Source organism: Populus alba, chromosome 5 (assembly GCF_005239225.2).
Source record: "Populus alba chromosome 5, ASM523922v2, whole genome shotgun sequence".
In the NCBI taxonomy this organism is placed as follows: Eukaryota; Viridiplantae; Streptophyta; class Magnoliopsida; order Malpighiales; family Salicaceae; genus Populus; species Populus alba.
This window is the reverse complement of record NC_133288.1, coordinates 184,316-209,752: the sequence shown is the minus strand read 5'-3', so window position 1 is coordinate 209,752 and position 25,437 is coordinate 184,316. Positions and strand designations below refer to the sequence as shown.

The 25,437-nt window shown below is 34.7% G+C and overlaps 4 protein-coding genes across 4 annotated transcripts; all 4 read right to left on the bottom strand.

Annotated features, from left to right (window-relative positions):
* Positions 1 to 1,060: 1,060 nt before the first annotated feature.
* LOC140955579 (cuscuta receptor 1-like) lies at positions 1,061 to 1,696 on the bottom strand. Its single transcript, XM_073409167.1, has one exon. The coding sequence runs from the start codon at positions 1,694 to 1,696 to the stop codon at positions 1,061 to 1,063; it is 636 nt and encodes a 211-aa protein (XP_073265268.1).
* LOC118028161 (uncharacterized) lies at positions 1,068 to 4,497 on the bottom strand. The gene is made up of 4 exons (XM_035031703.2): positions 4,368 to 4,497; positions 3,623 to 3,772; positions 3,294 to 3,443; positions 1,068 to 3,220 (listed from the first exon to the last, which is right to left on the bottom strand). Exons 1-4 carry the CDS (start codon positions 4,495 to 4,497, stop codon positions 1,734 to 1,736), a joined length of 1,917 nt encoding a protein of 638 aa, XP_034887594.2. The 3' UTR covers positions 1,068 to 1,733.
* On the bottom strand, positions 3,609 to 9,125 carry LOC118028171 (receptor-like protein 9a). Its single transcript, XM_073409019.1, has 6 exons — positions 8,721 to 9,125; positions 8,445 to 8,588; positions 8,166 to 8,324; positions 4,904 to 6,417; positions 4,368 to 4,514; positions 3,609 to 3,772 (listed from the first exon to the last, which is right to left on the bottom strand). The coding sequence occupies exons 1-4, from the start codon at positions 9,082 to 9,084 to the stop codon at positions 6,194 to 6,196; spliced, it is 891 nt and encodes a 296-aa protein (XP_073265120.1). The 5' UTR covers positions 9,085 to 9,125; the 3' UTR covers positions 3,609 to 3,772; positions 4,368 to 4,514; positions 4,904 to 6,193.
* A 9,801-nt stretch (positions 9,126 to 18,926) lies between these two features.
* LOC118028182 (disease resistance protein RPM1) lies at positions 18,927 to 22,145 on the bottom strand. Its single transcript, XM_035031724.2, has one exon. The coding sequence runs from the start codon at positions 21,970 to 21,972 to the stop codon at positions 19,219 to 19,221; it is 2,754 nt and encodes a 917-aa protein (XP_034887615.1). The 5' UTR covers positions 21,973 to 22,145; the 3' UTR covers positions 18,927 to 19,218.
* Positions 22,146 to 25,437: the final 3,292 nt, after the last annotated feature.

The window sequence follows — 25,437 nt, the reverse complement described above, 5'->3', positions numbered from 1 at the left end:
AGCCAATAATTGCAGATTTGTAGTGGGAAATGGCTCTCTGACTCGATTCTGGTCTGATGTTTGGTTTGATAGCTCTCCATTGAAAGTCATCTACCCTCGACTCTACATTCTTACCACTAAACCGAATGCCACAATTGCTGACATGGGAATTTGGGAGCAAGGAGAATGGAAGTGGGAGTTAGCTTGGAGGAGACAATTGTTCCTCTTTGAAACTGAGCAGGTCGTCTACCTTCTCTCATCTCTAGAAAGCTTTCGAATAAAGGCAACAACTTTAGATAAAAAAGTCTGGTCCTCTTCAACAGATGGAGGGTATACAGTTAAAACTTGTTCTCTACTTATTGACAGGATTGTGAATCCAGGGCTTAGAACTTTCAAGGCTTCGATATGGCAAAAAGGGGTCCCTCCTAAGGTTCAATCTTTTCTTTGGCTAGCTGTTCAGAATAGACTGTGCACTAAGGATTTCTTACTTTGCCGTAATATAATCCCAATTGATCAAGCTTTTTGTATCTTTTGTGAAAATGAGATTGAGACTTCAAATCATCTTCTCCTCCATTGTAGACCAGTGTGGAAATTATGGATGAAATTCTTGGATTGGTGGGGTATTAGTGGTTGCCTTCCCTGCTGTGTGGATGATCTTTTACATCAATGGCCCAACCTAGTGTTCGGAAAATTCCAGCGTAAGGCTTGGTCTATGCTTTCTTGTTGTGTTAGCTGGAGTATATGGCTTATGAGGAACAAGGTAATCTTCAATGATGGAACTGCGACCTTCGAAGATATTTTCTCCTTAATTCTTTATCGCCTCTCAAATTGGCTCAAGTCTGCAGATAAGTTCTTCATGGCTACTGACACTACTTTAATTATGGGTCCTGAAGGTATTATAGATTGGTCTAACACCAAATAAAGGCTTTTAGCATGGCGTATCAACTTCTTCATTCCTAATGTCCTTTTTCGGTTATGTATCTGTTGACTTTCTTTTCCTTTCTTTTTGTGTTTGTTTTTTGTTATTGTGATTCTTTTCTTTTCATGTATCTTGTTTTTGGCTACCTTCTGGTTAGCCCTTTTAATATATCGACTTATTCCAAAAAAACCTGCGTCGCCAATATGGATTGATGTAGAGAACTATTGCGATCGTCATCACCACAACTGTGTAACATGCACCAAAACTGATGTAGAAAAACTCCATGTCTATGAAACCATCATCTTCTTGTTCGTCATTAGGCACTGGTTGCGACGACACTGGTTCCTTGCTACAATTGTTTCGCAGTGGAGGTCCACACAAGAAAGGATTTCCTTCATAACAGCTTTCATCAAAGGTCCCAAACTGATTTTTTCTCTCGGGTGTCTTACCTGACAAGTTATTGTGCGCCACACTAAAAACTTCTAGTGTGGTAATTTCAGTAAATTGCTGAGGGATGACACCATTCAACTTGTTGTAAGAGAGATCCAAACTCTCAATCTGCTTTAGGTTTGAGAATGTTGCAGGGATAGATCCAGTGAGATTGTTGTGTGATAAGTTTAATGTATGTATCTCACTCAAGTTTCCCAATTCTGGTGGGATGGCTCCTAAGAAGTTGTTACAGGAGAGATCAATACCAGACATGAAGCTGAGAATTTTCCCCTGGTAACCATAATACATATTTTTAGTAGTAAATTCTATCACTTCTTCTGCAATGTTGGACCGAAAAGGGTTTCCCATGATTTGGAAATTATCCACTAGTTTTGGATTCCTTGTGTCATAATAAGCTTTTCCTATGTACAGCTGATCCAAAAACACTTCCAATATTCACGAATGCTTTATCGAAATTTTCCTTGAAAGTAAGATTGCCCAAACAGGAGGGTAATGGACCAGAGAGCTGGTTTTGTGAAACATCCAAAATGCTTAATTTTTCTAACAAGCATAAATGAACAGGGAAGTCACCATCAAAGTGATTAGCCCTTAGAAGAAGAACACTCAATGATGAAAGATTTCCAATCCAACTTGGAATGGAGCTGATGAAGTTGTTATCATGAAGATCCATCGTAACCAGGGAAGAGCTATTATAAAATCCACATGTTAATGGGCCGCTCAATCTATTTCCAGATAGATGCACATGGGTTATTTGTGGTGGATTGAAGCAAGATGGTATAGAACCAAAGTTGTTCTCAGAAAGGTCCAAATATTCAAGCCCTTGAAGTTTACAAAAGTCTCTTGGAATTGGACCTTTAAAATGGTTTTTGGACAAATCAATTGCGCTCAGTTGTGTAGAATTGACGATCCACCTTGGAAGCATGCCTGAAAATTGATTGTTACTCAAATCCAATACAGTCCACATTTTCTTCCACCCATTTAATGCAAAATCCGATATCTGACCCCAAAAGTTGTTACCGCTTAGGTAGAGAAAAACCAGGCTAGAAGAATTGACCACTGAGGTAGGTAATTGCCCACCCAAATTATTGTTTGACAGCTTCAAAAACCTTATTGTTGTTAGTTGTTTTAGTTTTACTGTGGACAATTGATTGTTGAATAAATCTAAAATTCCCAAAGAGCTCATATTTCCTAAACAAGAAGGAATACAACCTGTAAATTCATTCTTAGCCATCCTTAAGCTGTCTAGATTTGAAAAGATCAAACAAATATTTTTTGGAATTTGACCGTGCATGTTGTTGTTGGATATATCTAATTCTGTCATATTTTGATTTGGGTGATCTTGCAATTGCAGAGTACCAACAAAGAAGTTCTCACTGAGAAATAGTTGCTCCAATCGTGTATTGTTTTTAAGCAACCATGATGGAAACATTCCAGTGATGTTGTTGTGGGAGAGATCAAGGAATCTTAAGTTGTATTGGTAATAGAGGAAGTTGGGAAACTCTACATTGACTGCTTTCGATGTTGGACTATTTGACAAGTGGAAAAATACTAGTTGGAACTTTGGAATCAAATCATGAAAGGACATGGGTTCTGTTACTATTATGTTGTTCTCACTGGAAAAGAACTTGAGGCTTGAGTGGTTCATAAAAGGCTTCATTGAAATGGGAACTTCGAAAAGGTTATTTGATAGTGAGAGAAATTCAATGGATATGAGGTTGGTAAGAGGACCAGAGACAATATTTCCAGTAAACTGATTTTCATAAACATCTAATAGTTGTAGAGATGATAAGTTTCCCAAACAATCTGGGAGTGAACCTCCTAAATTATTTCCATAGAGATCTAACTGCTCCAGATTTTTCAAATCACACCAACCTGTACAATTTATCTTGAAATAGTCAAAATAGTGTTGAAAGAATCTTGAGCAGATTGAGAGTTGTTAATTTACCTTGAGCGGGCAAGGTGCCATTGATGTTACATTCACCAACAGACAAGACTTTAAGAGCTGGCAATGCACCGATGTTCTGGAGAAAGTTTAATGGGAGAGAAGTATAATCTAGATACAATTCTTCAAGGGTGCTCGAATTGAAGAAAATCCCTGTGAAAAAGAAACAAGAAAAGGTATGATGAAAATAGTGATGGTACAGAGTAACCATTCCATTCAATATTATTAATTAAGATTTTAAGAAACTAAACTATGATTAACCTTGACTTAAATAAGTATCCTTGAGAGAAGTGTTGAAAGAATCTTGAGCGGATGGAGAGTTGTTAATTTACCTTGAGCGGGCAGGGTGCCATTGAGGTCACAGTAACTAAGAGACAATACTTTAAGAGTAGGCAATGCTCCGATGTTCTGGAGAAAGTTTAATGGGAGAGAAGTACCATCTAGATTCAATTCTTCAAGAGTGCTCGAATTGAAGAAAGTCCCTGTAAAAAAGAAAGAAGAAAAGGTATGATGAAAATAGTGGTGGTACAGAGTAGCCATTCCATTCAATATTATTAATTAAGATTTTAAGAAACTAAACTATGATTAACCTTGACTTAAATAAGTATCAAGGGTCTTTAGGGATGACTATCCTCAAATGAAGGGTTTTTTATGTATTTTTTTAAAAAATCTTTCTCCACACCACCAACTTTTATTTTATTTTTTATTTGTATTATTATATTTTTTCAAAAAAAATGAATTTGGGGCATAATCCCGGAATGAGTTATGACATTACTGATAAGAAGTTTTGAACTATCATTTAGTTTCAATAATTTTGAATAACATAATATTTTTGAAGATTTTAAAATACCACATATTTTTAAATAACTTGTTCTTTTGATATATTTGTTAGAAGGGATAGTATAGGTAAGATGTCCTTTTAACACCACTCTAGCGTTACCTGTCGTGGGCCTGAGATTCGAGTCGTGAAAAAATTGATCATTACGTAGATATAAAGTCCTCATTTTTCTTGAGAAAGAAACAATATAATTAAGAGAATGTCATGTGAAGCAGTTAGGTAGAAACTGTGTACTATACCTGATCCCGTCACCATGTTATTTGATAGATCCAAAGACTTGAGGGATGAAAGCCCACTCAGAATTGATAAGATGCTACTGTTCAATTGATTGTCACTCAGGTCAAGGTTCTCCAACTTTCCCAGCCTCATCGGTTGGAGTTGAAAACCTACAAGATATATAATTCTCAAATTATACATAAAAAAAAAAATGTACCTTAAGATAGGTTGTGTACACTGCATAGATTAAGAAAGAAGCTAGGCGGTTTTATGCCTTAAGATTTCGTTTTTGTCAAGAAGGATAGATTGGAAGTATCCATTCTGTGCATTGTAATATAATCATCCTAATATAATAGGTTGGAAACTTGGGTTATATATCTTACAATAATTGTCAAAAAGTAATTTTTAATCTTTAGAGATGAAAGCTTACATGATAGATCTAAAGACTTGAGAGAATGTAAAGCTTACACGATACAATAATTTCAAACAGGATGAAATGCTATCACTGATTACTAAATAGATATAAAGTCCTCAATTTTCTTAAGAGAATGCAACTTACTATTGATACCAGTAGATCCTGTCAACTGATTGAATGACAGATCTAAATACTTGAGAGATGAAAATCCACTTAAAGATGAAAAAATGTCATCGTTGCATTGATTTCGACTTAGATAAAGGTTCTCCAGATTTTTCAACCTTGATGACAAGACTTTGAAACCTGCATGATGTTTCTCAAAAGCATATTGGAAGGAAATAAACGCATAGAAGCTAAATCATATGAGAAGGAGAAAATAAAAGGTTTCAAAGCTAAATAATTAAACGGTTTCCACGAGATGCTTTTAGTTCAAAGAGCAAAATAAACAAAAGAACAAAAAGCATAGAAAAAATAACTTAACTATAACTAAATCTAGCTAACCAAAAATCAGATAAATAAAAAGGCAGTACACTACAAAGCATCCAATAGCTAGACATACAGGACAAACAATCATCACAAACTAGGAAGGACCGTCTCCCCACTAACAAATTCACCTTCTGAAAGTTGAACTTACATTTTGGTAAAATTATATTTTGGTCTTTATTTTGAAAAATTATTGTTTAAGTCTCTAAACTTAGGAGACTAAACCCAATTTTCTTTTATGCATTGAAATCTTTTATTTATGTTTTTTTGGGTTGTTTTGAGTATATTTCATATATTTGTTGTAAGTTCACTTAATGATCCTCAATAGAATTTTCAGGTCTTTCATAAAATATTCATTTTAGTTCTATATTTTCCTAGTGAGTGAGATAATATTTAATATGCATGTAATATAAATAAATATGTATATTGATTATATGATGAGTACAACTAGTTAATTTCTTGAATATTTATATATGTTATTTTATTTTCTGAGTACTCATTTATTTTTTTAATTTGCACTTGCATTTTATTAAACTAAATTCTATTTGATACACACACACACACACATCAAGATATAAATTAACTTGCAAACTATTAATATCTAAAATATATATTAAATATTATTCACTCACTGAGTTGGTTGAACTTACCTCTTATTTTTAATATTATTTCATATTATTAGTTTCTATTAGCATGTGAACTTTGTTGAGTATTTCTACTTTTTCAGTTTTGGTCGGTATACCTTACTTATTTCATGAGGCTTTCTTTTTAGTTTTAATTCAATATTTTAGACGTTCCACTATTACCTTGTTTTACTTAAATTTAGATTTAAATAATACAATGAGTATTATGGATTATTGTTTTTGTTTTAATTATTGCCGCTCTTATATTGTCCATCGTGGCCCGGGATTCGAGTCATGAAAAATTGATCACTACATAGATATAAAATCCTCATTTTTCTTGAGAAAGAAACAATATAATTAAGAGAATGTCATGTGAAGCAGTTAGGTAGAAACTGTCTACTATACCTGATCCTGTCACCATGTTATTTGATAGATCCAAAGACTTGAGGGATGAAAGCCCACTCAGAATTGATAAGATGCTACTGTTCAATTGATTGTCACTCAGGTTAAGGTTCTCTAACTTTCCCAGCCTCATCGGTTGGAGTTGAAAACCTACAAGATATATAATTCTCAAATTATACATAAAAAAAAAATTATATATATACCTTGCATAGATAGGTTGTGTACACTGCATAGATTTGCAAAGTCCAATGGAGCGTGGTTGTTAGAGATAAGGATAGGGGTGGCCTTGGGATTGGGTCATTGATAGCCAAGAATAAAGCAATGCTTTTCAAGTGGATTTGGAGGCTCTCTCTTCCTGGTAATGAGCTGTGGAAGAAGATGATATTCAACAAATTCAAGCCGGTGTTTGAAAATGGTTTCCCTATTTTTAGTAGAAGATTGTCTTGTATCTGGAGGGATATAACATCCCTTATGACCACAACAGACTCTGTCTCTTCAGCTTTAGCCAATAATTGCAGATTTGTAGTGGGAAATGGCTCTCTGACTCGATTCTGGTCTGATGTTTGGTTTGATAGCTCTCCATTGAAAGTCATCTACCCTCGACTCTACATTCTTACCACTAAACCGAATGCCACAATTGCTGACATGGGAATTTGGGAGCAAGGAGAATGGAAGTGGGAGTTAGCTTGGAGGAGACAATTGTTCCTCTTTGAAACTGAGCAGGTCGTCTACCTTCTCTCATCTCTAGAAAGCTTTCGAATAAAGGCAACAACTTTAGATAAAAAAGTCTGGTCCTCTTCAACAGATGGAGGGTATACAGTTAAAACTTGTTCTCTACTTATTGACAGGATTGTGAATCCAGGGCTTAGAACTTTCAAGGCTTCGATATGGCAAAAAGGGGTCCCTCCTAAGGTTCAATCTTTTCTTTGGCTAGCTGTTCAGAATAGACTGTGCACTAAGGATTTCTTACTTTGCCGTAATATAATCCCAATTGATCAAGCTTTTTGTATCTTTTGTGAAAATGAGATTGAGACTTCAAATCATCTTCTCCTCCATTGTAGACCAGTGTGGAAATTATGGATGAAATTCTTGGATTGGTGGGGTATTAGTGGTTGCCTTCCCTGCTGTGTGGATGATCTTTTACATCAATGGCCCAACCTAGTGTTCGGAAAATTCCAGCGTAAGGCTTGGTCTATGCTTTCTTGTTGTGTTAGCTGGAGTATATGGCTTATGAGGAACAAGGTAATCTTCAATGATGGAACTGCGACCTTCGAAGATATTTTCTCCTTAATTCTTTATCGCCTCTCAAATTGGCTCAAGTCTGCAGATAAGTTCTTCATGGCTACTGACACTACTTTAATTATGGGTCCTGAAGGTATTATAGATTGGTCTAACACCAAATAAAGGCTTTTAGCATGGCGTATCAACTTCTTCATTCCTAATGTCCTTTTTCGGTTATGTATCTGTTGACTTTCTTTTCCTTTCTTTTTGTGTTTGTTTTTTGTTATTGTGATTCTTTTCTTTTCATGTATCTTGTTTTTGGCTACCTTCTGGTTAGCCCTTTTAATATATCGACTTATTCCAAAAAAAAAAAGAAGTTAGGTGGTTTTATGCCTTGAGATTGCGTTTATGTCAAGAAGGATAGTTTGGAAGTATCCATATATTTTACACATCGTCACTGGTAATTTTTAATCATCCTAATTTTGATCCACCTCACTTTAATCTCTTCCTGTCTTATTAGAAAAACAATTTAAGGATAAGTTGAAAGCTCCATAGATAATAAATCTTCAGAGATGAAAGTGCAGTCAAACATGATGAAATGATATTATTGATTATTAAATAGAAATAAAGCCCTCAACTTTCTTGATAAAGAAACCGTATAAGAGAATGTAACTTACTATTGATACCAGTAGATCCTGTCAGCTGATTGTATGATAGATCTAAAGACTTGAGAGATGAAAATCCAGTTATAGATGAAAAAATGGTATCGTTGTATTGATTCCAACTTAGGTCAAGGTTCTCCAGTTTTTTCAACCTTGATGACAAGTCCTTGAAACCTGCATGATGTTTCTCAAAAGCATGTTGGAAGGAAATAAACGCGTAGAAAAACATGATATGTGAAGGAGAAAAGAAAAGGTTTCAAAGCTAAATAATTAAACAGTTAACATAGAAGCTACCTGATCCTTTCAACCCATTGTCTGATAAATCTAAAGACTTGAGAGAGGAAAGCCCAGTCAAACATGATAAAATGCTTTTATCATTATTAAATCGGTTCTGACTTAGGTCAAGTACCTCCAGTTTTGATGATAAGACTTCGAAGCCTGGAAGAGAAGCATCAAAGCAAGATAATTGACATTAAACACCAGCCACTTCATCAGCGTAATTTCAGTATAAGATTCACACAATGATATGAATTTACTTTATGATTATAAGAACAGAAGCATTGAACCGACCTTGATTCTCAGAGCAACCAACCAGTCCATTACCGGACAAATCAAGACTTTGCAGTTCTTTAAAAGGCAGAAACAACGACGCGTTGAGAACCCAATCCCCCAAACTCTGATCCCTTGCAACCTGAAGAGAGAGTCGGATCACTCGCCTTTGAGTTTTATCACACTCGATCCCATACCACTCACAACAATTACTACTGTACTCCACCCAATCTCTCATGTAAATGCTGTTTGGATTGGTCAAAGCTTTGATCTCTAAGAGACCAATTCTCTCTTCCTCTAAGCACCCATAACAACGACCATACCAGTCGCCAACCAAAGTCAATAATGCTAGCAACATCCAAGCCCCCATTTTTTTCACCATCATCTTAGATAATTCTTTGAACTACTACGTAGAATATTGTTGTTTGTTATGTGAATTTGGGCAACCATAGAGGTCCTATTTATACTACACTTTGGCCATTTCCATGATTTTATCTGCGTATCTTGTGCAGGTTTCATGATTTTGGAAGCGTTTGGGAACGTGCAAACCGCGTTCCCACCAAATTTAAAATTTTTTTTATTAAAATTTAATGTGGTTTGTATTTTTTGAATTATTTTGATATGCTAATATCAAAAATAATTTTTAAAAAATAAAAAAATATTATTGGCATGCATTTCGATAAAAAAATTATTAGAAAAACAACAACTACCAGCCAAACACGCTGTTTTATCTGGGAGTCAATTTAAGTTATTTGCATGCCACCTTCTCAGCAATTATTGTCCCAAGTCCTATTTTGTGTTAAACGTTGGGTGTATAAAGTAGTCAAAAGTAGGATATCCCGCTTTCTCCATTACTGTTACTGGAGAAATTGAGCTAAAGCATAAAATGTCGTGTATTCGGATGCTTGACTTGCGGTGTGCCATTTTGACTTTAAACACCACCAAGCAGTAATTTCATGGTGATTTCCTTATGCATACTGGTGGTCTCCCATAGTCACTATTTGCCAATAGTTATGTGCATTTGGGACTGTCTCTTCATGCAGTCAATTGGATTTCTTTGCTCGACTGTGAATTATGGGTGCCTTATTGGGGATGACTTTGACACATAGTAAAAATGAACAAATTTTTTAGTAAAAACATATTCAAAATAAACCAATTGTTTTTTATAAAATATTATTTAGCGGTTTGTAGAAGTGTTTGGTAGTATAAGTTATCATCTCAAGATGTTTAAAAATTCAGGAACATAAAAATAAAGGGTTATTTAATATTTAGATAGTAGCTGATTTATATATTAAGTATTTAGATTTCTTTCCATTCTAAAAAATTCAAACTTCATTAAGATAATCTTAACCATTCTAATTGGAGTAACTTTAAGATTCTATTACGGTAAAGTTAGTATCTTCTAAAATAATCAAGGTAGCTGCCTCTCTCGTACGGTGATCATTGCACAAGATGTTGCATTTATTTACAATCAAGGAAACAGTAAAGTTAGGACTGATCACTGGCTCGTACTTTAGCTGTTCTTGATTATTTGATCAATATAAAATTGATTCATTCATAAGAGAAAAGAATAAAGAGATACTTAATTCTTAAGTAACGACGATCTGTGGAGTCGAGCTACAGAAACCCAGATGCGATATAACTGGCCTCCTCACTCCTCGAAAATACAATTCAATTAATCAAGTTTGAAGAAATTGATAGGCTAACTGTTTGCATTAAAGCCGAAATTGTAGCTGGCAAGCATTAACGAAAGGTCTCTCCGTGCTTGGTGGTCGCTCTGTCCACCTGTGGCTAGTTAATGTGTGAGCCCCACTTCGAGGACTTCTGTACATGCTGTCGGGTGACTACCGTTGTAGCTCTAACTGTAATAGAATTGAGTGTTTTTGGTCTATGAGAAATTAAAGTTATCTAGGAGAATGGAATTATGACAGTTATGAAATGAACCCGTGAAATAATTGACATTAAATTAACACCAGCCACTTCATCAGCGTAAAATAATATAAATTTATTTTATGATTACAAGAACAGAAACATTGAACCAACCTTGATTCTCAAAGCAACTAACTAATGTATTGAAGCCCAAATCAAGACTCTGCAATTCTTTAAAAGGCAGAATCAAAGATGCGTTGAGAACCCAATCGACCAAGCGGAAATCCCATGCACCACTAAGAGAGAGTTGGATCCCTCGCCTTTTAGTGTTATCACACTCGATCCAGACCGCTCACAACAATTACTACTTTCCACCCAATGTCCCAAGGAAAGGTGATTTGGGTCGATCAAAGCTTTGATCTCCAAGAGACCAATTCTCTCTTCCTCCAAAACACCCATAACAACGACCACTACATTCGCCAACCAAAGTCAATAATGCTAGCAACATCCAAGCCCCCATTCTTTTCACTCATCACAAGGTTATATTTCAGGACCGATTAACCAAGAAGATGATTGGTGAACGTTTTTTCCTGGATGGTCTCTACTATTTTTTTCAGCATAATCGCATTCCCAAAAGCTTTCAGACTAGTTTCAAAACATCATATGAGCCACTCCTATGGCATCGTCATTTAGGACATCCGTCAAATTATATACTTAGCAAAATAAATTCAGTTTCCATTCGAAACATCTTGAATGTGAGATCCATCATTTTTTCAAATCATCTAAACTTTCGTTTAATAATTCTACTACACATGTAACTCATGCGTTTGAACTTATACACTCGGATGTATGGGGACCTTTCGATACGTCTCTTGATGGTTATTAATATTTTGTAACCCTTATTGATGATTTTTTTAGAGTCACATGGGTGTATTTGTTAAAGGCTAAGAGCGATGTTTTTTCCTGCTTTCAGAATTTTCATACTTTAATTACAAATCAATTCTCTAATCATCTTAAAACATTATGATCAGATAATGGCTCAGAATACATGTCCAAAGACATGACACATTATTTTCATTCTAATGGCATATTGCATCAGACTAGTTGTGTGGGTACACCACAACAAAATGGAGTCTTTGAATGGAAAAATCGTGATCTGCTTGAAAAAAACTTGTGCTATAATGTTACAAATGCACGTTCCAAAGGGGTTTTGGTCATATGGTGTTCTCACAACTATCTATCTTATAAATCGTCTACCCAGCCACATGCTGGATTTTAAATCTCCTCTTGAAGTTTTGTAGTTACAAGTCCTAAATTGGCATATCTAAAGGTATTTGGAGGCTCATGTTTTGTGCACTACCCTCTTCAAAATGGGACAAGCTTGATTCCAGAGCTGTCAAATGCATTTTCTTGGGGTATTCAAAAACACAAAAGAGACATAGATTTTATGATCCCTCACATAAAAAAATGTATGTTTCAAGAGATGTTAGATTTTTTTAAGATACTCTTTATTATCCTGTCATAGGTCAAGAAGAGGATGATTTTAACTTGTTTCCGCTGCCTAGTTTTAGTTATTATGATCATAATGTATTATATCTTTCACAAATCTTAAATAATTAATGAGAAAGCAGACCAAGGACAAAACAACATTGGTTTTTTTATATATAAAAAATAAATAATCAATAAATTGCAGTTAGGTATTTATTCAAGTCAGGCCAACTATTAACCGAGTCACTTGGATTTCTCATTATGCATATTTAAGATTGCTAAAAAAAAAAATTTAGTTTAATGTCACATATAAGCCAGTTCGATAACACTTTTTAATATAAAACCAAAAAAAATGAGTGCTATCGTCATCAACTTTATTTGGTTTCAATTTAAGGCGTTTGACATATAAATTCTGTTCAATTTAAATCAACTTTTCAATAAATAGTTAATTTTAATGAGCACAGTAGCGAGAACTAAGCAGTGTTATGTGTATTTGGGACTGTGAATACTGTACACTTTGGCTCTCTTCATACAGTCAATTGACTTTGACACATAGTAAAAATGAAAAAAAAAAATTACTCCGTGGATTTGTGATTAAACTACAATACTAAATATACCCACTGATCTGTGGATTTGTGATTAAACTTGGAAAAAAACAACAATACTAAAAACAGGTGAATTTGTGATTAAGAAAATTCATTATTTTATTTTTTGACATATCAGGTTCCACTAGATGCACCAAGTCAATGTGAGTGGTTGTCTTTTTTCTTATTTATGAGGATCCAATAGATGCATCAAGTCTAGGGCTCCACAATCACTATCAGTGACAGTTAATTCCTCCAACTACTTTGCTTTTTCTTTATATATAGACATGGAAAGTCATGTGTTCTGAACAATTGATTTGATTTTGTGGAATAAAAAAATTTTTTCCTTAACTTTTTTCATGGAATGAAGTGATTTCCCGGCAGCTTCATCGTCCACTTGCACTTCTTTTTCTATGGAGACGTGTGAAGTCAAGATTCCCAATATATTATCAACATCATCAATTGTTGCTAATTAATTTGGTGGAAGAAATAAAATTTCTGTAAGCACATAATCATAATTTATCTTTGACATTTCAAGCAACATGCAGCACTTGTTAAGTTGTTATCAATCATCTTTTCATGGCTGAAACCAAACCTTACAGCCATGATTACAGGAAAGATAGTGACTTAGCAAAAGAGACCTATTTATTGTCCATTGATGTTTAAATTTCACCACAGATCACGCCATGGAAAATCTAATATATCAGCCTAAAGGTTTGGTGGATATTAGTTCTCTGTTGATTGAATGCCAGCTGATATTTGATCTCAATTATTGGTCACAGCTGAACAAGAGTACTGTCAATAAGAAACATTTTTGGACACGCATTCGACTTGCTGCTGCAAATTAGCATTAGAAGGAAATGAGAAAGGGTAAACATTATTAAGAAACCCGATAACATGATCCGTTAATTTTATTTTTACTCTGATATGTTCTATGATTGAAGAAATGCATGCCCAGGCAACCATGGATTATAATAGACACCGTGTGGGCCAATAAAATGAAAACAAAAGACAATATCAATGGCTTGCAAAAAAAAATGTTTTATGCTAAATTTATCTTTATTTTAAATTACACAATTAACTAAACATAATCCTGTAATATTGATTCTATTTGATGAAAAAATTATTTAAAACATAGTTAATAAACATATTTAAAGTCAAATAAAAAATAAACTCCTCTTACTTTTAATGTTAAAAATTATTTTTCAACATAAATTCTTTAACATAATTAAAAATAAATTGTGATTCCCTGTTTGAGCAGTTGATTTGATATTGGCCCTATAATTATTTTTATCAGTCTATTATTTGTTATAGTTTTTTTTTCAAGCTCGTGGAACAGGTTGTTCCTCCAACTTGTTATATAAGTTACTTTGCTTTTTCTTTTTCGTAGACCTGTAAACTCGTTTGTGATTGGTTTTTAATTATGTGATTGGTTTTTAAATTTATCTCTGTTCTCTTTTTTTTTTTAATATTATTTTTAACATCTTTCACTTCATTGATCCATAAATATTAATATTCCGTTCCTGGTTTTGAATTTACTCATGATACCTTTAGATGGACAGTGCCAACAGTTATTTGCGTATTTTCTATATCAATGGATTATTAAGAAATAATAAGGAAATGAGAAAGGATAAACATTATTAAGAAACCCGATAACATGATCCGTTAATTTTTATACTCTGATATATTCTTGTGATTGAAGAAATGCCCAGCAACCATGCATGGATTATAATAGACACGGTGTGGGCCAATAAAATGAAAACAAAAGACAATATCAATGGCTTGCAAAATAAAAAAAATGTTTTATGTTAAATTACTTGTTTAACTAGCCTTAATCCTGTAATTTTGAATCTATTTGATGAAAAATCACTACTACATTTAATAGTTTCACTGACGGAATTTTCTGTCGGCATTAACATTACCATTTCGTCAGGGAAAATTTTACTAACTAATTCACGGACGAATCTATCCGTTGGTATACTGTTCGTCTGTAATTTTATTTTTTCAGCAATTCTATTAGTAAAAATAAAAATAAAAAATAAAAAATTGATAGTTTTATAAACAGAAAATATGCGCCACAAAAGTTTTTACCTACTGGAATATACTGATGGAATTATGTCGTTGATGAATATAAAGACAATAATTTTTGTTGGTGATTGGCAGTGGCATTCCAAATAAATTTAATCCAACCCTCTGTAAATTACCGACGGAATAATTCTATCGTTGATGTAGTGGCATATGCAATAAATGTTTTCCAACTCTCTGGAACATACTAACAGATTGATTCTGTCAGTAATGCCATCCGTGATAATTAAAAATATATTTTAAAAAAAATATTAGTTGTTCATAAATTGTTAAACACAAATTAACTCAAATCAAAACAATTTACATTGAAAGGTCGTCCTTCCAATATGCCTCGTACTTGTGGGTGAATTGATCCAACTATAAAGGGACACCGCCTCAACGTTGTAGAACCTATATCAAATAATGATGACAACATGTATTAATTAACTAGATTAAATAAATAAATTTGCAAAAAATATTGGTTTAGCTCAAGATTATCCAACTTACTTTCAAACTTCTCTTAAATATTCATTATCAATTATCTATATACATATAAATTTATACACATTAATTTACGGAAATTACAACTCGGTAATAAAATTGACAAAACATAAAAATGATCCGTTAAACAAACCATTATTTATTTCATCACAAAACATCTAAGTCGATAATTTGACATAAGTTTCAACAATTTACAAACAAATACAATTTTACAAAATCTAAAACAAACCATAACATATACAAAATTATAAATCAAAACAACAAGTTTGTTTGAGAGAAAAAACAGTAAAACAAGTAAGCAACCAAAATTATCTAATTCTTCAATCTCTATCCCAACAAAATGAATTTGGGGCAAGAAAAAAATATCTGATATATGTGATTTACTCTTGGTTTTATAAATTAATTAGAAAGTGTAAATTGTAAAACCCAACCAATAAGATATCTACATGAATGTAAGACAGTTTTTATATATATAAAAAGGAAGAAAATGCATTGATTAAAACATGGATGTGTTAGAATGGAGAAATTTAGGGCAGAGATGACGTACATAGACAGAGTATGCCAAGAATGAAGGGGGGAAATAAAACAAAACACTATCAATGGCTTGAAAAAACAAGAAAAAATAAAATCATTAGTTTTGAGCTTCAGAAGACAATTTTAGCCTTCTTGTCTTAAACTCGTTACAAAAACCCTTGTCATTTGAGATTTCATGCTTGTAATGTTTCTGTTTTCAATTGCACTTTGCACAGGTTTTGAAATGAACAGTCGAACAATTGATACAGCTCAATCCTTATTATTTGCTCCTGCAGGTTGTTGCTACTGGTTATATTTTTCACCAGTAAGTTATCCTAGTGCTTGCTTGGACTTGCTCAACAAATAAATTTAAAAAAATATGTATTAGCATGTATTTTGAACTTTAATAACTATTTTATTGAAAACATGAGAGCTAAGTTTATACTTCAAAAATCCTAAAAAACATTATTTTGTTATCTTTTAAAATCTTGGATTTCGTAAGATGTATTTTTGATATTAAATAAAAGATAATTTTTTATTTTATTGATATTAGAATGGTTAGATTTTTAACTAATAAGATAGCGATCTCCCTACTTATAAGAACTTTTTTAAAATTTTAAACAGATCAATAATTATAAAATATAGCAATATCTTAGTTTCTATCAGATAATTAAGCAAAATAACTTACCTCATGTAAAACGTATTAAGGGTATTAATATCTTTTATTTTCGCAATCAGATCACGTGCCTAATCTCTGAGATTAATCAAGGTTTCTAATGACTAAAATATTAGGTAATGACTGTCATTCTCTCTTTCCACTAATAAAGGATAAAAATTCCTTATCTTTTCCATTTTCCAATCCAAGAAGATGACTTGTCGCGACATAACACACGTGCGACAAACGTTAGACTGGCATGTAGTCAGCTTGGTACATCTATCAAATGAAACCGGATCCATGGGCTATGATTGGGGCACGCAAGGATGGGAAACAAGGTTGTTAAAATCGCGTTTTGACTCGTAAAATCGTACGATTTTACGAGTCAAAACATGTATTACGAGTTGAATCGCTTGAAAAAATCGAAAATGGGTAAAATCGGTTTGAAATTGGGTGAAATCGCAAAAATCGGATGAAATCGCGCAAAATCGCGATTTCAGGACCGATTTTGCGATTTCAATAAAATGAGACGCTGAAACAAAATTTCTCCCCTCATGTCCAGCTGTCAGACGCCTATTGGATTTTTCTTCAGTCTTCAGGCACGAAGCATTGAATGTTCTGCCAATCTGCCTTGAGAAAGCCTCTCCTGACTTTGGGGGTTTAGTGGGAGAAAAAGCCTGGCAGATATGCCATCTTTTTATCATCTTTTTATTTTTTAATTCCCAAGATTCAATGCTTCGTTGTCTCTAGACTCTCTACCCAAGATTTAATGCAGAAAAAATCTTTTTAAAATAGTAACAATGTCCTGCCGGAGAGAGAGAGCTCCGTTGTGTCTTTTTATTATTTTTTAACGAAGCATTAAAAAATAAAAAGATGATATTTATATTTTATAAAATAAATTAAAAATATATGAAATTATATATATATATATATATATACTACACTGCTCGCTTCGTCACGTTGCTGTTTGGCGTTTTTTTTGTTTCTGGCCTCACTCTGAGCTTACAGTTGACTAGATTCAATTGTTTTGTTTTATTACCCCCTGGTTTAATGGGCTTGTGATGCTTCAAAACCAAATTTGCAAGTCCTGTCAACGTGAAACTAATGTTATAAATTATAATTATTTAGTATATAATTAGTTTGGTATACTGAATTTTTATTTGAAGGCTTGAAATATGTATAAAATTTTATTTGAAATATATTTTTTAATGTGCTTGAACTATGTATGAATTTTTATTTGAAACATGAATTTTTTTTAATGTATTTTAAAATTCCTTACGATTTTACGATTTTACGATCCGTTTTTACGATCCGATTTTGTGAAGGGCTTTCCGTTTCGTTTTAAAATCTCGATTTTGACAACCTTGATGGGAAAAGGAGATTTTCTTGCTCAATTTCCATTTGAGACCTGAACCGTTGTCTTACAAGTTCTTAGCTCACCTCTCAATCAAGAAGTCACCCTTGTGGTTTGTTTTTTATTTTTTATTTTTTTTGTTTCTTGATAGGAAGTCAGTATGAAATTGGAAAGGGATCAATGTGCTGTTACATTTAATGATTATTTGGCTGCACATTTTGGTTTCCAAATATTTCCATCTCACCTTTAGCATATCGGTTAGGATTCATGTTTGAGAGGCTAGCAAGAAGATATATGATAGATAAGAGAACAGGATTTAACAAAATTGAACTCCTGTTTGTGCTTCCCTCTCTCTTTTTCTTTTTCTTTTTTCCTTCGAAGCTCACATACTTTGCTCCAGTATGATCAGGCCCAGGATATATATAAAGTGGATTGACCAATGGATGACTGTCAGCCCAAGAAAGAAAGAGGCAGGCTTGCTATATGTCAGGCCAGGGATTTTTTTTTACTTGCAACTATCTTCTCTACTCCCTTTCCAAAAAAGATCTTCTGGTGGCAGAGTAGAGGCCTCTTTGCGGTGAGTGGTTGCTTGTGAGTGGTAGAGGCTTCTTTTTCCAACACTAAAACGATGTTTGAAATCTGATACGATTATAAAGTTTTTTATACTATTGGCTTCTCATTTTTTTTCGCCTCAGACTTTCTTTATGGCTCAAAGTTGGATACTCTGCTTCTACGTTACAAAGTCAAAAAGTGGGTTTACCCTTTTGTTCTAATAACAAAACGAGTTTAGGATTTCAAAGTACTCATCCAATAAACAATGATCTTCAACTTCATAGGTTTGGAACCTTTTTTTCCTTTTTAATAGTAAAATTGTACAGACGAGGGCTTGGAGCTGTTAACTTTCCCTGGACTGTTTATGTCATTTATTCATAGATCTACTTGTATACCATCAGCTGGTCCAAGAGCAATATTGCGTCACTCTTTCACATCTACATATCTTTTGGAAAATCTTATCACTTGGATCAAGATCAAAACTCTAGCTCTATTTTTTTTCTTTTTGAATCTTTGGTTATTTTTATTTTTTCTCATCATTTTTTTTTAAATTAAAAAATATAAATACATTGCTACAAAACGAATAAAACAAAACCAGCATAAAAAAAGTTGATGTGAACTTGCAAAACGAACTCAAGTTGTGAAAATTTGATAAAATATAAAATAAACATTTGACAAATCCCAAATATACTCGTATTGATGTCTAGAAATTGACGGTGTCAAGAATTTAGTGGTGACAAACATGGGCAAGATAGCAGGTTGGAAGATTCAACAACAGCAAAACAGAGACAAAGGAGCAGAGAAGAGGAGGGAAGAGCAGCAGTTTTCTGTTTTCTGAGGCTCAGCATTACATGATGAAACGTCTGTAGAGACCTGAGGAACTTGACAGAGATCATAAGTTTCCGGAAACTGTATCCTCTCCGTAGTTAACCCCTCTAATTACAGAAGAGTTTCAGAGACCCGTCTCCCCTGGCTCTCGTAGATACGGGTGATTGTTGTGATATGTTGAACTCTCCAGAAATCTTCACCGCGGTACCTCTCTATTGTCTTGATGAATGTTGAAGGCATATACCACAGAACCAGGTCTCCTATATTTTTCAGGTTTTCAATCCCATCCGGCACAGTTTCTAGCACCGTGCATGCTGTGATGTCTAGCCTCTCTAACCCAGGCATTGATCCTTTTGCTATTCTGATGCGCCGCAATCTCTCCAGTTCATGGAGACCTAGCCTCTTCAGCTTTGAAAATCCACTAGGATCACAACACAGTTCTTCCCCTGCATAAGCTTGACGGAGTTCAAGCACCACCAAACTAGGCAATTTCTGGAGGGCCTTGAGAGGATCACTTTTCAAATTAGAATATTGAAGCACTAGCTTGGAAATATACTGGAGTGAAGCTATCCATCCTGGTAAAGCTGGAAGACTACATTTGAGATCTAGTCGTTGGAGATATTTTGGAGGAGATGAAAGAGAGTCAAATTGTAAGACTTCAGTGTTGTTTAGTGAAACAAGATACAATGCAGTAAGGTGTTTCAACCTGTCCAAAGTATAACAGAGATCCATTCCCTGCTCTTCTCTTAGCTTTAAAATGCCCAGCCTTCTCAACTGAGTTAGCTTTCCCAACTCCCTGACTAACTCGTAATCTTCATTCACTTCGACGCTTCCCAATTTCTGCAGGCTCGTCAATCTTCCTATTCCTGATGGAACTCTCATTCCATGAGTGTCTGGGAAGAACGATGAGGACTGGAAAATGTATCGATAGTTACGGAGCTGGCAAAGACATGTCAATTGTGTGATCTCAGCAGGCAAAGAAGACACAGGACTCCTTTTCAAATCCAGTATTTCCAAGTACTTGAGCTTCCTTATGGACTCTGGAAGCTCACTTATCATGGTCCATCTCAAACTTAAGTATCTCAAATGAATCAGTTCAACCAATCCAGGTAGGAAGGTGGAAAGGGGAGCTCGATCTAAATTCAACACTCTCAACAGCTTGTAATTGCGGAAACCGTGCTCAAAAGAATGATGTGAAGAAAATGACAACAAAGACCACAGATAAGGAAATCTCATATCTGATTGTACCTCCTCAGAGTTCTCATGGATTGATAGACGCCGAACTTTCTCATTCTTGCTGATTCTTGTTCCGTTTGCTATCATAACAAAAGATTCTTCCCTGGATTTCATTTGAATGATTTCTCGCATTAGATCATGAACACGACATGTCTTGACCCTATTAAAATAATTCTTCTCCACCACTTGGATCAAACTCCTATTCACGAGTTCATTAAGGTATTCCTCTGCTACTTCCTCCATTGTAAAGCCTTGCTTCTCTTCCACAAACCTTTCAACTATCCATAGCCGGATCAACTTCCTTCTTTTTATCAAATAATCCTCTGGAAAAACACTTAAATACAAATAACACTGTTTGAGGTAGTAAGGAAGATTATCATAACTTAGTTGAAGTATTCTACGTACACTCCCAAGGTCGTTGTTACTTTTCAATTCTGTAGCTAGGCAGTCTTGGACTTTCTTCCATTCCAAACCTCCGTTTTTCTTTTTCGACAGTAGGCCTCCTATTGCTACAATTGCAAGTGGCAGTCCCTCACACTTCTTTAAGATATTTCGAGACATCTCTTCCAGTTCTGGAGGGCATACAGCCTTATGTTCCCCTCTAAAGGCTTTCATACAAAAGAGGGTCCAAGCTTCATTTTCTGGTAAAGCTTGGAGTTCATAAACATGACTAGTGTTCTCTATAGATTCAGCCAAGTTACTTAAACGTGTAGTGAAGATAATTCTACTACCACAGTTACAATCAGGAAATGCATACTTTATTGTTTCCCAAGCGTTTGCATTCCATATATCATCCAAAACAATGACATACCTCCTTCTCCATAGATAATTTCTTAGAGCATCAATTAATTGCAAGTCAGTCATTGATTGCAAATTATCCGGAACAGGTTCGTTTGCTGTCGCCAGAAACCCCTGCAGAGCAACTCGTAGGAGCTCCGTGGATGCAAACGATTTGGAAACTGTAACCCAAGAATGGGTATCAAAGCTTCTTCTGATGGGGTGGCTGTCATAGACTTTCTTTACGAGGGTTGTTTTCCCCAACCCACCCATTCCAACCACAGAGATACTGGACAGCTTTTCTTCGCCTTCCACAAGCCACGAAACCAGTAGATGTTTTGGGTTCTCAATTCCCACGACATCAGCTTCATCTAAGTAAAGAGCAGCTAACCGGGGATCATGCCATTTCTCTACGGTAGCACCGGAGGTTGATGGCATGTCTATCCTATTCAAAGAAAATGCATTTCTTCTCTCAGAAATGGCTTTCACCCTTGCTTTAATGCTTTGTAGCTGTACTGCCAGACGGTGCCGTGCGCTTAATTTACGAATGGAACGATATGAATTGCGAAGATAATGGATAAAACCACTCCCGTGAGATGGAGCAAACCGGAGCATGAACTCTTCAAGAATGTCCTCAGCATCATAAGCCACATCTCTCACTTGTTTGACCCAGGCTCTCAGTCCTTGATCACTCACACTCCTTTCTTCCGCATCCTGAAGGAAAGATTTCATGCTATACAAATCATCTTGTAGTTCAACGATTGCCCCTCTAACTCCTCCCAAGAACCGTGTTTCTTCTGCTACAAAGGAAGCCAGTTTCTCGAGCGCCACCTGCACTGCGATCATGTCCATGGCTACTTGCTCCAGAATCACCAATCCTGATCTCTTTTCTCTCGCCAAAAATTTGAAGAACGGAAAAACAAAAACCCTTGATGCAGTTTCTATCTCAGATGTTTGCTACAGGGTTCCAAGCTTAATTAACAATTCCTTCTACTGATTCATTGCGCATGAAAGATAACATTTTTTTCATTTAAGAAAATTATCATGTGGACCATATGGATATGGCCCTAGGCAAATTAAGGCCTCACATATAGCCAGCTATAGCATGGGATAGCCAGTGGTATCATTTGTCATTTTTATAAGTTAGGGGCTGATATGGTATTAAAAAAATGATGATTTTTTTTTTTAATTTTAAATCTTAAGACTAATATCTAACTAAAAATTCCTTCCGCTGATTCATTGTTCATGTGATAATGTGCTTGGCATGTGTCCAACAACACATGTCATATTTCAATAGGATAACATGTGTTCAAATTTAACCTGTCGTTCTTGTGTTTTCACATGGGCAGGAAGCTACCTAAACCTCTGATATATGTGATTTACTCCTGGTTTTATAAATTAGAAAGTGTAAATTGTAAAACCCAACCAATAAGATATCTACATGCATGTTATCAGTAAGTGTAAATTGTAGATTAATATTTTTCACCAGTAAGTTATCCTAGTGCTTGCTTGGACTTGCTCAACAAACAGGAAAAAAAAAATGAAGTTTCAGTGATCAGTCATCAGAGTCTGTAAATGTTACAGATAATTTAAGTTTGTTTACCAAATTTTTCAAGAACATGTTTGTGTTTGGTAGCTTATTGTCATAGCTGTGAACTCTGAAGAAAATTGATCTAAGAAACCAACGTCCTGCAATGTAATTCCATTTTGTTCTAGATTGTACATGAATACAGGCTTGGTGATTATGCCCAAGAAGAAAACAAAAGAAATAGTAGGTGAGTAGTGTACTGAAAATAAATATTTTTTTGGTATGTAAGAAGAAATATTATGTATTTTCATCGTACTACATAGATTGGGTATAGAGTGTATCCTCTGTTAGGGTCAGTTTACACCTCAGATCTAAAACAATAGCGCACAGGAATTAAAAAGGAGGAGGGATCGCCAGGGATACAAGATTTGCAACCAAAAATATGAACTGACATGTTGAGGAAACAGAAGGGAGGTGTTTTTTAAAACACAAGGCAGATTTTTTTTTATTTTCTTGCTTTTGGTCCTTAAATTTTTAAAAGGGGCTTTGATTTGATTCCTACAAGTTGCTGGCAAATCCTCAGCGTTTCGACAGGCAGCCTCATGAACAAAAGAAAGACATCCTGCGACCACTCATAGCTTCTCGTTGCTTCCCTGTTCCGATTAGAAACAGAGATTCAAGAAGCTATGCTACGTCCTGAGAGAAGAGTTCCAACGAAATCTACTGTAAGTTCCCAAGACACTCTTTTTCCAGAAAATCATGCCTCTGCTTTGCATAAAGTGATCCATGAATCTGTAGAAGAGGAACCTGAATGGTTAGGACATTGTCATGTTGGGTCAATTAAAGAGGGTGTGAATTAACGTGGGCCTGGTTTCACTATGCAATAGAGACAATGAAGATAAAGGAGGAAGAGGAAAAGAAGCTTCAATTGCTCGACATGGCAAATTCAGTTGAAGTGACTCGATTCAAAGAAACCAAATTCAGTTGTTTATATTTGCTTTGGAAGCATGGCGAACTTCACTGCCTCTCAGCTTAAGGAGATTGCAGCAGGTCTCGAAGCTTGTTTACCTGAAGGATTTGAGGGAAGAATGGAAGGCAAAGGCCTAATTATTAGAGGATGGGCACTCCAAGTTTTGATTCTTGATCATGAAGCAATAGGTGCATTTGTGACTCATTGAGGATGGTGACCGATGCTTTGCTGAGCAATTCCATAATGAAAAGTTGGTGACCGATGTTTTAAAAACTGGAGTTGGTGTCGGAGTTAAGGAATGGCTTACAGTGCAGCAGGTATAAAATCAATATAATTTATTCCGGAGCAATAAACAGAGGATAAGACCCATTAATTTGGACTTTGAATATAAGTGTATGCATTGAGTTGCGTATTAATTTGAAAGTTATTTGGATTTGGTTAGAGAATGTCAAAATTAGATCAAACCAAAACTTTGCTCCAGTCATGGATTTTAACTTTTAAGAGTCAAACCTTTGGGTATAGGTAGCGTTGGATTTAATAACTATAGTTGACAATCTAATTGTAAAAAAAAAAAAAAAAAAAAATTGATATAGAAACTTTTTTAGGAAAATAAAAAATTTACTTTGTTAATTTTATTTTCTTATTCATTATTATGATGCTTTTATAGTTTTTCTCCCCTCATTATTATTAGGGTTTTCTAGTTTATTTTCTATATAAAGATTTATAATAATTTTTTTTGAAAAATAAAAATAAAGCAAAAAAAATTAAATATTTTAAAAATCTTTATATATTTATAATATTCTTATTTCTTAGAGTTTTAACTTATAATAGATCAAGAGACCTCGTTTGAGAAGCATTTGAACATAAGGACTTCAAATGCTTTGGGCCATGGGTTGAGACTTGAGAGGTGGTTGGTTTCTTAACGGGTATGGGCCATATGTGCTTACTCTATTGGATAGGCTTAACGCCCTGGTAATAAATAACAAGGATAGGAGTCCGACTTAATTAGAGTTGATAGGGCACAAATATATATATAATATTGTGCTCCGGTTAATACAAAAACAACTATAATAGCAATAATTAGGGTAATCTGTTCTTTTATTCGGCTTTCTAACCTGCTCAGAATCGCATCAATTAAGAAGCATTAATGGCCGCGGAGAAGGACCATGAAGAAGCTGTCGATTTTGTAAGGAAGGTGCAGAAGCGCATCAACAAGGAGGCTTACAAAGACTTTTTGATGACTTTATGTGCATTCAGAAACAAGTGGAAGGACGTGGCTGATGTGTACAGAGATGTGGTTGAGCTGTTTGCAGACCATCCTGATTTGCTGGAGGGGTTTCACAGATTTTTGCCAGCTTCTGAGGTCATAGCTGATCTCGAAAGCAAATTGCAGATTCTATAGATATAAACAAACTTGACTTGTGATCAAATTGAGTCATTAATTGGTTTTATATATAGTATTTCTCTTTGAACTGATATCTTACAGTGTGTTTGCTCGCTATAGTTCTGCGTGTTAACTTGAGGTTGTAAAGCTATGACGATATTAGAGGTACAACATAGTGGTTTTTTTTTTTTTTTTTTTTTTTTTAAGATTAATATCGGTGTTCAAGTCAGTTTGTGTGCACCTCGACTAATCTTACGGACCCTGAAGTTAACAATTATATAAGTCACCAGTAACCTTGAGGTTTGTAAAACTCGAACTAATAATTTCTGAGGAACAAATTTAGAGTTTGATCAGTTGAGTTATACCCTAGGATTACAACATTGTGTTTTATATTCATTAATGATGTGGGACAAGAAGAAATTATAATAAGGTTAT

What these genes read in the sequence shown, in the direction of transcription:
- LOC118028171 (XM_073409019.1), bottom strand. Translation starts at nt 9,084, where the DNA reads ATGATGGTGAAAAAAATGGGGGCTTGGATGTTGCTAGCATTATTGACT. An exon ending in TGGTTGCTCTGAGAATCAAG is followed by an intron (nt 8,589 to 8,720) that starts GTCGGTTCAATG and finishes CTTCTCTTCCAG; the next exon opens with GCTTCGAAGTCTTATCATCA. An exon ending in AGGATCTACTGGTATCAATA is followed by an intron (nt 6,418 to 8,165) that starts GTAAGTTACATT and finishes TATATCTTGTAG; the next exon opens with GTTTTCAACTCCAACCGATG.
- LOC118028161 (XM_035031703.2), bottom strand. Translation starts at nt 4,497, where the DNA reads ATGAGGCTGGGAAAGTTGGAGAACCTTGACCTGAGTGACAATCAATTG. An exon ending in TAACATGGTGACGGGATCAG is followed by an intron (nt 3,773 to 4,367) that starts GTATAGTACACA and finishes TCTTTTTTACAG; the next exon opens with GGACTTTCTTCAATTCGAGC. An exon ending in TGGCACCCTGCCCGCTCAAG is followed by an intron (nt 3,444 to 3,622) that starts GTAAATTAACAA and finishes TCTTTTTCACAG; the next exon opens with GGATTTTCTTCAATTCGAGC.
- LOC140955579 (XM_073409167.1), bottom strand. Translation starts at nt 1,696, where the DNA reads ATGGGAAACCCTTTTCGGTCCAACATTGCAGAAGAAGTGATAGAATTT.
- LOC118028182 (XM_035031724.2), bottom strand. Translation starts at nt 21,972, where the DNA reads ATGGACATGATCGCAGTGCAGGTGGCGCTCGAGAAACTGGCTTCCTTT.